Genomic DNA, 11,502 nt, shown 5'->3' on the forward strand with positions numbered 1-11,502 from the left:
AATTAAAATTACCCCCGCTTCCCAGTTGTCACTGAGTACACGGTTCACGCAACGTATCAAAAACGGGGGAACGGATGGACGCTCTGATTTTAAATAGATCGATTGAAATTCTTTTGTAATATATCATATAAAAAAAATAAAATTCTTGTCATAATTACCACCCTGCTGAAGTAGATCGGGCAAAAACTAAACAAAATTATATGGAGAAAAATCAAAGCGTTCAGGCCACGCCTACCTCATTAATAAAGCGCGCAAACCGTTCACAAAGCGTGCAGCTATTTTTAGCAAAGCGTACCGTGCAAGAAGCGAACCGTTCCGTTCACAAAGCGTACCGTACCGTTCACAAAGCGAACCGTACCGTTCACAAACGAACCGTACCGTTCACAAAGCGAACCGTACCGTTCATAAAGCGTAACGAACCGAACCGTGCAACTGGTGTAGTAGCACGTTTCGGGGTCTGTATGAGATTGATCAACCCAATATATTTCCGTAGTGAGTCAGTAACTAACCTATACTCTGTCCTGAGTTTTTGCTTCCACCAATTTTTGCTTGATATTTCAATAATAGTAAATACCTTTGTGCTCAAACTACGTTCATCCGCTAATATGAAAAATGTCTAGATTATCTGTTTTGAAACGCCCCCTCTACCGCTTCAGGTTTCAATACAAATCCCAAAATTGAAAGTCTACGGAGATTTAGCATTGCATCAGTCATTAATAAGCCCGGATGATAACGTTAAAAAATTGCGCAATGTATTCCGAGTGTATTCCGAATGGAAAAAAGATGTAAACATTTCCCATTATAAATCTCCGTAAGAAAATTGTTTTCGTTCCTGTGAAATTTTATGAGTGAGAAGGGATAATTGTTCAATGAAGATATCTTGGATATATTCCCTTTCATCGATTTCAATTGTATTTCTTTTACAGGTATGTGTATTTTTATAAAAAATCATCAAAAAGTGATGGAAGCAATAACTTGGGACAGACTATAAATTATAGTATAATAAGTAATATTGTTTTCCCTCGGACTGATGTCACATTTTCATTGGATTAAACATGGCACGTGATTGCCTCATATATCTCTATGTAGGTTCTTTGAGGATTAATATTAGGCAATACGGGCGTATCATGGAGTTGCCCCCCCCCCCCTATCTTTGGAAGTATGTAAAAAATGGGTATAAAAATGAGGGAATTAGGAGTGAAATTGAATTATAGATATACTACGCTAGCCCCCCCCCCCCCACCCCCCACGGATTAGGATTTTGATAAATGAAAAAAAAAATTCCTTTTAAAAACGATGCTACGTGCCTGAGTCGATAAAATCCTTTTAATAAAAAGGATGTCGTTTCGATCAGCGGTCAGTCATTTTGGGATGATGTGTTATTCCACCTTAAAATAATTCATGTTTTGATGTTGGTGGATCCAGCAGAATCTATGAGATTGATCAACCCAATATATTTTCGTAGTGAGTCAGTAAGTAACTGAGTAACTAACCTAATAAGTAATAATATAGTACACTGAATAAAACAGAAATAAATCACTAGTTTTTGAATGCTGTCATACTGTGCAAATTTAGAATTAGAATTAGGATGTATAAGAAAGTTATGCAAATACATTTAAAAACTTAGATAAATCTTCCACACTTTTGTATAAATGTATGAACTACTTTAAATATTTTTACATTTTCATCATAAGATAATGTTTTATCACCCCAAAATATCAAATGCACATCAATAATATTCAAAAAGTTCAACGATAAAAGATTATGCATAAATGATTGTCTTAATAATGAATATTTTTTTTACAAACGAAGAACAATTAAGTGATGTACATCTTCTAAACTTCCACGTGAATACATTGGGTTGGCTATTATATTACATTGATAAAGATCATAATTGAGAACACAATTATGCCTAAATTTCATATGAATGATATTTAAGAATCGTTTACCAAAAGAGAAATACTTAGGAGCTAGGCTTTGTATAATCGCTCTGTAGTTTTTTTTCGTAAAAGTACGTAATGAAGTATAGCTTTCTGGTATTAGTACTCAGACTATCAAACTTTCGAAAAGTGTCAGGAAAAACGACTTGTTAAAACTTTTAATCTACATCTAGGCAAAGAATAGTTTGAGAAATTTCTAGTAATATAGCAGGAAGTGGCATTTCTAATTAAAGGAGTTATATCGTTTCTCCATTAATTGCTGTGGGGCGTAAAATTACTAGTATCTGGGTCAATCTCGGCGACCAAGCAATAAGAACAGAGTTCAACAGCACAGTGACCCGGTGTAAGACTGGTCAGTTACCTTGGGGATATCTTTCAGATCATCAGCACACTCAGAATTGTGATGCCTATAACTTCTGCAAAACGGATTGAGAAATCGCTGAATAGATCTAGAATAATCAGACTTGGGCGAACTACAGGAATGTAAGTATCATCTATCTCAAAATACCCAAACTTCTGTTGAATATGACCTATAAATTCATACGTTTGTTTTTGATCAATATGCATATATTGAAGTCATGCGTGTTTTCAGGCGATTTCTTTTTTAAAATGACCCTTGCCATAGGCGCTCCCCAGCTTTTACGAACGATATCTATTTATATGTCTACCAACTCATTTGATTTTATAGTAAAGAGGATAGACATATATAAATAGATATCGTTCGTCATTTACAAAATTAGCAGGAGAGCCCCTAATTTCAAGCAATACCCGTAGCTATGGTTTCTCGCCACTGATCATATTGTACAACTTCGATTTATTTGTTACATATATAAGCAGTTTATTATTTGTTACACGGAGTAAGAGGGGGTCAGTGGTGGGGATGGGGTCCGGAAGTTCAGATTTATTAAATTCACATTATAAAATCCCCCAAAATAGGCCTCGCTCGGACCCCCCCCCCCCCCCCCCCCCGGAAAAGAAAAGAAAATAATCCTTCGAACCCTCTGGAAAAAATGTAAGACCTTTAGTTAAATAAGATCTTGCTAGCAAGTTTAGGGCTAGAAAGAATAATCTTCAGGCTACGCTCGGGTCAAACCGGGTCAGTAGGACATCTGTTATTGCCTGACGTCATGCCTTCTCAGCAATTCGAAATATAGATGTACTGTATCTTTCTACATGCAGTATAGATAACACTCTGAGGTCAATATCTATAACCAAGAGACAAAAAACCCAGCCATTTCCCCATTTTAATACACAATAGGCAATAACAAATTGCCGGATGTGTGTCGAAATTGTTGAGAAGTCTCATTATTTCTATTATGTATCAATTATGGGCATTTGTTTGCCGGTTGATATTGCGTTGAAACAAAAAATATGCAGTTGCATCGGTACCTATAACCCTTTGATATATGCTGCTAGAAATTAATTTCCATGCTTGTTTAAAAATTAAGTATATTATATTAAATTCATTTTAGAGAGGAATCTTTCAGTGACATGTACACTGTATCATTGTGTTCATGAACAAGTGATAATAGAGGTCCTAAAGGGTGACTGTCGCCGAACAAATTACAACAAGGAGCAATAAAAATGAATTATGTGTTAAAACAGATCAAAAATAAAAGACACTGAATTATAATACGCAAAACAAAGATTAATGTTGCATGTCGCAGAATTACGTACCGGTGTAGCATAAAGAACGACTGAATTCATTATTATCATCTTCTGATAACAAATACGAAAACGTTTTATTCCGAAAAAGATGGAAACCTGTAGAACATTCAATATCTCAGCATTGATATCTACATCTCAGCATTGATATCTACACTTATTGAGGGAATTAAAGCGGATGTCACGTACTTTTTGTAACGTTTGCAACTTGTTTTAAAGACGCATGATATTATGGCATCGCAAGAATATGAAACTAAATGTATAAAATCTTAACAAAAACTGTTCTAAAAGACATTTTTACAATAAATGTATTCTCTGTTTGCTAAAGCATAATTATCAAAATAGATTTTTGCAAATCAAAAACTAGCAGAATAGAGCTCAAACTAGAATGTAGTGATTGATGTACACTATTTTCACATAGGGAAAGTATATACTAGTACATTGTTTATTCAGGTTGCTTAGTTTGTCACGAAATGTTATTGATAAAAAGATCTTTGTTAAAATGCATTCAACGATTCATTTCAACTACTATCAACAAGCGTTGATTGGGTAAAATTATTTTATTCTGCTAATTTCAAAATTGGTAACTTAAAATCTTCATTTACTTTCTTTGTGAATTTTCTTTCTGAAAAAAAAACGCGCAATACGTTATCAGTCTTAAATTTACTAATTAAGGGGGAACAGGTATTTGCAGTGTAAATTTATTTGTCAATGATTTTTGGGGCTTTTTTAACACATTAACATTTAAACGTCTTCTACAACATATATTATTTTCATAACTACTTTCTTACCTTACAAGGGAGATAAATGTATTTTGATAGGAATTATCCCCCTTTTCTGGCATTAAGAATTATTTTTAACAATTTCAATTTTCTGCAATATCAATCTTATTTGATGGAATATATTTGTAAATTATATAAATTAACTTTAAGAAACTATTTTTAGAACAAGAGAAAATCCAGTCTAGCTAGGAGCCACAAGTGACATTTACGTTATATTTTCATAGAAAAAAATAGCATACCAATTCAAAATAATCTGCGGAAAATATGGCAGACATCTATATACAAGTCCCAAAGTCTTTGTGATTTCTAATATATATATATATATATATATATATGTATATATATATATAAAATCTGTTTTGAAGTGGGGGTCAAATACAATTATTGTCTCATAAAATAACAATCGTGTATATTTTTCAATACAATTATAACTTCAGTGTACCGGTACCTTCATAGACATAGACAAATATATTTCGTGTCGACTTGTAGATTCTGACACCCATTTTAAGAATAGGTTACACTTTATTAAGAGAAAGCTACAACTATAAAATTGTGTAAGTTTCAACCATTTCCTCAACAAATATTTGTAGAGTGGACACCAATGGCTTCCTTTCATATTTTAAAAGATGTTAATATCGTCAAATCTAAGTCTGCAGCTGGGCAGTTCTTGTGTGCACAGTTAGCACACAGAACAACACGTTAAACCTCATATCTATCGCTTTTGTATCTTTTGACAATACATTTGGCCAGTTTTGGCAAAAACATGCCAGTTCAAGAATTGTTTATATTTTTGGTCCTCATAAGTACAAATTGTCCTGACACCATCTGAACTGGATTACTAGCAGTCTAATTGTGTTACCTTATTACAGCAATGAATGATATTACTCAAATATCAGGAAAACGGAGGACCATTTTCTCGACAAAAGAAAATTATTGTTTTTATTGAAAGAATACATTTGATCAATGATTGCATCAGTTTCCAGAACCGTTTATATATCACTTGATCGGTTTTGCCAAACGTGTTACGAAGAAGCAAGGTATAAATACCCCTTTTAAATACCCCGCGATCCAGAATTGCTAAGGTACATATTTAAATAAAGGTGAATATTCCAGGGACTCAATTTTCTACTTAATCGAAATTATTGATCGTTGAATTAACCTAGATATGAAGCGGTCGCAAAGTTAAAAGAAGACAATTTTCTCTCTCATTGAAGATTTTAAGGTAAGCATACAACACGTTCGATGAAAGTTTAAAGTTGGTTGGAATTCATAACATGTATCTTTTGATACATCTCATGTATCTCTTGATATCTCATGTATCTCTTGATGGTTTAGGAACATGCAAAAGACCGGGTATAAGTAAAAGTAGAGAAAGTGTCGAAAGTGTATTTCTAAATAACAACATTTTTTGTTGTCCTCTGGTTCATCCTTAACTTGTATGAGCGAAGAACGGATCCACACCTTGTTTGTAAGAACGGATCCACACCTTGTTTGTAAGAACGGATTCACACCTTGTTTGTAAGAACGGATCCACACTTTGTTTGTAATAACGGATCCACACCTTGTTTGTAAGAACGGATCCACACCTTGTTTGTAAGAACGGATCCACACCTTGTTTGTGTGCGTTCATACCTGGACTTTAACAAAACGATTCAAGTGATGATCCATTCTTTTGTTAATACATGTATTTAACTAAATTATATTAAAAAGAGTACAGGTGATCTGTACACGTTTGTCAAGATACTAGTACATCGATACATAATACATTACTATATTGAATGTGTTACAGGCTTTTCAAAATGAGAATAGTGAGATTAATAAACTAAAGATAGGCGTTTTAAAAGCGATATAAATGCAAAGGAATATTTTTGTTGCGATCAGATCGTTATTACTTAGTCTTCGTCAAGTATTTAAGAGGGTAGATGATTTCCCAAATGAGAATAGAACATGATATTTGCTGGTTGTTGAAAAACAAGAAGCTTTTAGATCTGCTACAAACACTATCAGCTGGACTAATGGAGTATTTGTGATGACTGCACGTCAACAAATTCTTATCATAGTTTTAAAGCTATATCTCCGCCAGTAATGTAATTATAGTGGCAACAAACTTCCTGCTGTGAGTCACACAGGTGACCTTTGCTATCTGTTTTTGGCCGTGCGTCGTTGTTGAAATACTGTCGTTGGATCATTTTCAGTTTCTTCTCATAAGGTAGTGTGGTTTCATCAATATTCGTTGAATACCAATTTTCGTGGATTTCGTTGTTAAGTTGATCCATGAAATTAAATGTTCATTGAAATGCAATTTCTATTAACATTTTGTATTGATAGGGTCATTGGCCTCGAATTTACATATCCTTGAAACTGTGATTTTCACATTATCCACGAAAATTGATACCCTTGTATATTAATGAAACCAAGTATCTGAGTATACTGACGGAAACGCGATGCCTGATATCTTTTTGTATTGTCTTTTTTGGTATAAAAGCTACCATGTCAATTGTTCATTGGTTTTTAAGCAAACTTTTATTAAAATTTAAGTGGATGTCAATGGGGGGAGGGGGGGGGGTCGTTACGTCTAATATGCAGTTTTGGTCAATTGTACCATTATGGTATCTATTAGCATTCAATTTGATGGCGGTGCGAAAGAGACGTGCCATTGATCGAGACACTTTGAGGATCATTTGAGGATTATTCTGTCACTTTCCACCAGTTTTCTCCCAAGTTTTTGTGGATTCTGAGGCCGCGGCTGGTTGCTCCACACATGTCTCCCCAGCTCGTTTCATAAAAATGCTCAAACGGATTTAAGTCTTGACGACATAGCGGGCCAATCAAGGACGTTGATACCGTTCGTTTGAAGGAAAGTTCGTGTCAACTATGCCGTATGCGCGAGCATTGTCCTTTTGGAAAATAAACCCATTACCTTGGCTATGTTGCTGCATAATTAATGCTTTAACAGGCGGACGAATTTCGTCCACTCACCTCCTGGCAGTGAGGATTCCATTAAAATGACAAGTTGTGAACGAAAATTGTGGTTGGTTATTAATGGAACCTCAGAGCATATCGCCACTCCACCCAAATCTGTCGATTTCAAGGACAAAGTTGTCTACAAAACGTTTATGTAAACGACGGTAAAATTGACATCTGCCATCTGCATTGCTAACATTAAATCATGACTCATCGGGAAACTTGACCTGTGTTCAATTCTGACGTTGATTCAGCTTTTGCCAGGCTCATTGCAATCTGTACTGTCGGTTATTCGGACAGTCCTATTTAAGGTTTTCTGTAGCAGACCCCATGCCATATGGCGTTTCAATATTTTAAAAACTGTTCTAGGATGAATGAGCGTTTCATGACAGCTAATAATTTGCCTTGCCGTGGTCGCGGCGACCGTAAACGTTGTCATAAATAACGCTGGCATATTTACGCTTGTTGACGTGGTGTTGTCACAAACGGTTGACAAAAAGCTTGTCCAAAAGAGCAGGTACTCGCTAGCGCTCGCCAAAATCCTCCATGCCTACAACGCAAATTTTGCCGAGCACTCGCTCTGCTAAACAGGTTCTGGTTTTGGGCGAACATTACTTTTATTACTGAATTTGGAGCGTGGGTTTTGATAATAATAACGGTATTGGATGGTACGCGAGTAAAACGGCAAACCGCCTTAGTACATAGTTTCCGGTATATTGTACATTTACGACCCTCCAATCGGGTAACTTTACAATAAAAATAGGCATGGCAAACCTATTCCTACGTTCAAACTACAATCATTCTGGAAATGACTACGGTTTCTCTAAAAAGACGTACCATAACAAAACAATCATGATTCGTCAAATTTTTAGAGCTATTGCACTACGAATCATAACGATTGCAAAATGTTTATTTTTGCTATCTTACCCACTTATTGTTATCTTTGATATACATGTACAAGTTACTGTGCTTAAACTAGATCCTGGCATTAAAATGTTTTTCGCCTGTTGGAAAATGAGTTTTCTGTATAAATTTTATCATGACAGACAAATCTAATTAATCATCGCAAAATTTCAAGCCCGGATATGCATGAATTGCCGTAAAACATTGTAGTGATTATAATAATAAACTTAGCCAGTAATCGCTAGCCTCTACTAAAGCACGTGCAACTGTACTTTGTCGGAGCTAGTGAATCCGTGGTACGGGTGTCATTGTGTGAACAAAGCTCACCGCTCCTACGTCCCTGGTCCAGGTTAGGATTTGATATATAACGGTATGAAGGTCTTGTGTTGTAGATTTTGAATTTATTGGTTGGGTGTAAATACAAAATTTATGTTACACCCACCCAGTAAATACAAAATCTACAACATGACAGGAAATGATTTCTGTCATTTTATATGATACAGTATAGTAAAAATAGGCAAGTGTAAAATGTGAACAGATTGAAGTCTTAATACTAGTGTATGTTTTTTCGATGTTTTTCGTGTGACTATTCATTAGGTGCATAGAATTGTGTTTCTCAAAAGATGTAGTTACTGTAACTTAATCAATCTGTATACGTGTCATTCTTCATAAGTAACATGTAAATGTACTAAATACAATACTCAGTATATGAACAGGAAAGGCGTTTAGAGCATTTCCTTTCTTTTGTCAATTGCCCGCTTCCGCGGATACCGCAATCAGTAATACGTTTAAACTGTTCAACCACTGTTATCTGTTCAAGGACAGCAATTTAAAAAAGTGCAAATCCTCTCATGCTTAATTCTTTAGCTGAATGGAAGAAGAAAGAAAGAAAGATAGATAGATAGAGATAGATAGATAGATAGATAGATAGATAGATAGATAGATAGATAGATAGATAGATAGATAGATAGACTTTATTTTACATCTTCTAATTTTCAGATGATAATCAAGAGAAAGTGTTGGACAAAGCGAGTCTGTTGCCGCAAAGCTCTACAAATATTTAAAATTCTATGTTTGGTTCAGTGCGTTGTTGTGACTATCCTATATCTTGTAATTTTCTACGAGGATTCAAATGATGTGCAAAATCAAATTATAGAAACATTCAATAGCGAGCAACCATATTTGACCACTTTTGATAAAATGACCTTTTCAAATCAGAGTGAGAAAACCGTTGCGGTGTGGACTACTTTTTTCCGATCCCATTCTTGGTTGCACAACATTAACTCGGCGTTTTTGAGCTGCACTCACAAGTGTAGGGCTGTAAATGAGAAGGGGGCGTTATATAGCGATGCTCTACTGTTCCACTATCAGAGATATGATTTACACGTACATCAATTACCGAAGAGGAATCCAGATCAAATATGGATAATATATTTAATGGAACCAACAATATATATAGAAAGAAATGTAGTTGAACTTAACAGCGTCTTTAATTGGACTATGTCTTACAGAAGAGACTCGACTGTTTATGCACCATATGGATCTTTTATTAGAAGACGTTCAGATACTGAAACAAAACCATTTTTAAATAGAACAAAGTTTGCCTTCGCAGTGTTTAGTCGATGCGATGATTTTGGAAAGCGTTATAGAATCGTAAGAGAATTGCAGAAATATGTAAATATTGATGTTTACGGTTCATGTGGACATTTAAAGTGCGATGTTAGATCCCAGGGGTGTTTATCCACTGAAAAAGCCCAAGACTATCTTTTTAAGCTTTCATTTGAAAATAGCCATTGCAAAGACTATGTTACTGAAAAATTGTGGTTTTCGTTGAAACAAGGCGTGGTACCTGTGGTAAACTGGGTCAAAGGTCAAGAGGAGACAAGGGTTAATTCTAGTCATGTGATAAACCTATACGACTTTCACACAATTAAAGACTTGGCCAAATACCTGAAATCCGTTGCTGCCAACCAGTCTCTATACAACAGTTACCTGACATGGAGACACGAACTGGATGTTGAAACGTCACATTTCCACTCGTTTTGTAATCTTTGTCAAAAGCTACATCAGTCAACAGTAAGGCGCCAAGTGTACTCAAAATTCAGTGGATGGGTAACCAATGACGTATGTCCAAAATATAAGGTACTAATAACGTTAAGGTTCCCCACAAACTGCCGTTCGTACAGATGTTAAGACATAAAAGCTGAACTGAATTGAACATAATTATTTTATTGATTAAATCAAATGGATTAGACATAAGTTCTAAATAACTTAGATAGTCTTCTCGTAAGACATGAAAGCTATCAAAGGCAGTTTGGATATCAATAGTAAAGGAGAAATAAAATGTAATTAAATGAATTCATGGCTTGATGTATTGGTTAATATACAATTTCAAACACTCAATATATCTATCACTCATCTGTTTTTCGGAATGTTTTCAAACAGACTTACACAACCCGCAATCTACTACTCAAGATCTTGAATATGCCATAACTTTGGAGAATACCAATACACATTGCAAATGATAATCATTGTCTATAAATTATACATGTTCACCCATTAAAGATGATTATTATCATGATAACACCAGATTTAAAACCAAAAGAGATGTGTAAAATACCAATTAAGGTTGCAAAAAGAAAAATAAAGTTTAAAGCAAAAGATCTACAAACATAAAACTGATAAAAAAAAACCCAACAAAAACCATGATACGAGGTCTGTATATGTGTCTGTCTTGTAATTTGATAACTGACATTAAAATGTTGGATACCCAATTGAAATATCTTGGTAGCAATAAAAACAAAACAAAAATGTATAGTAAAAATTTGAAATTGAGACCATGTAATTCTGAAATAGGCTTTATTTATAACATATTTTTATGGATGGAATTTTTTTTTATTTGTTATATTCAAACTTAAACTTTTCATACAGTGAAATATAAAACAATATGAAGGACGTCTTGCTATTGGTATTATTGTTATTTTTTATGGTGGAGACATTATAAAAATGAAGAAAAACGGATTCAAAGTGACAATTATGAAAAATTTCAGGATCTAGAGGATCCTGTAGTGGTTGTAAATGATTTTTGTTTACTTTTATTCCAGTTTGTTCAGAAGATTAGAGCATGGATAGACCGATGGATACTGTTTCCTATCGGACTATAACTAATGGTGGATGGAAAAAAACATTATTGTATCAATTAAATGATTATCGTCACAAGTGTTGTATCTGTCTTTATTTATGAGAGA

General features: G+C 34.6%; 1 protein-coding gene across 4 annotated transcripts; it reads left to right on the forward strand.

The window, feature by feature from the left end:
- Positions 1 to 2,235: 2,235 nt before the first annotated feature.
- On the forward strand, positions 2,236 to 11,502 carry LOC128155994 (alpha-(1,3)-fucosyltransferase C-like). Of its 4 annotated transcripts, none has more exons than XM_052817945.1 (3): positions 2,236 to 2,423; positions 9,254 to 10,396; positions 11,359 to 11,502. In XM_052817945.1, the coding sequence occupies exons 2-3, from the start codon at positions 9,254 to 9,256 to the stop codon at positions 11,416 to 11,418; spliced, it is 1,203 nt and encodes a 400-aa protein (XP_052673905.1). In that variant the 5' UTR covers positions 2,236 to 2,423; the 3' UTR covers positions 11,419 to 11,502. The 4 variants fall into 4 exon arrangements, with proteins under 4 accessions (XP_052673905.1, XP_052673903.1, XP_052673902.1 ...); XM_052817943.1 differs by lacking the exon at positions 2,236 to 2,423 and adding an exon at positions 5,472 to 5,609; XM_052817942.1 differs by lacking the exon at positions 2,236 to 2,423 and adding an exon at positions 8,471 to 8,624.

The sequence above is a fragment of the Crassostrea angulata genome, chromosome 7 (assembly GCF_025612915.1).
Source record: "Crassostrea angulata isolate pt1a10 chromosome 7, ASM2561291v2, whole genome shotgun sequence".
Classification (NCBI taxonomy): domain Eukaryota; kingdom Metazoa; phylum Mollusca; class Bivalvia; order Ostreida; family Ostreidae; genus Magallana; species Magallana angulata.

Bases quoted from the DNA above. Each gene is read 5' to 3' on its own strand.
- LOC128155994 (XM_052817945.1), top strand. From the start codon at position 9,254: ATGATAATCAAGAGAAAGTGTTGGACAAAGCGAGTCTGTTGCCGCAAA. The intron at 10,397-11,358 runs GTACTAATAACG...CTTTTATTCCAG, and splicing joins ACGTATGTCCAAAATATAAG to TTTGTTCAGAAGATTAGAGC.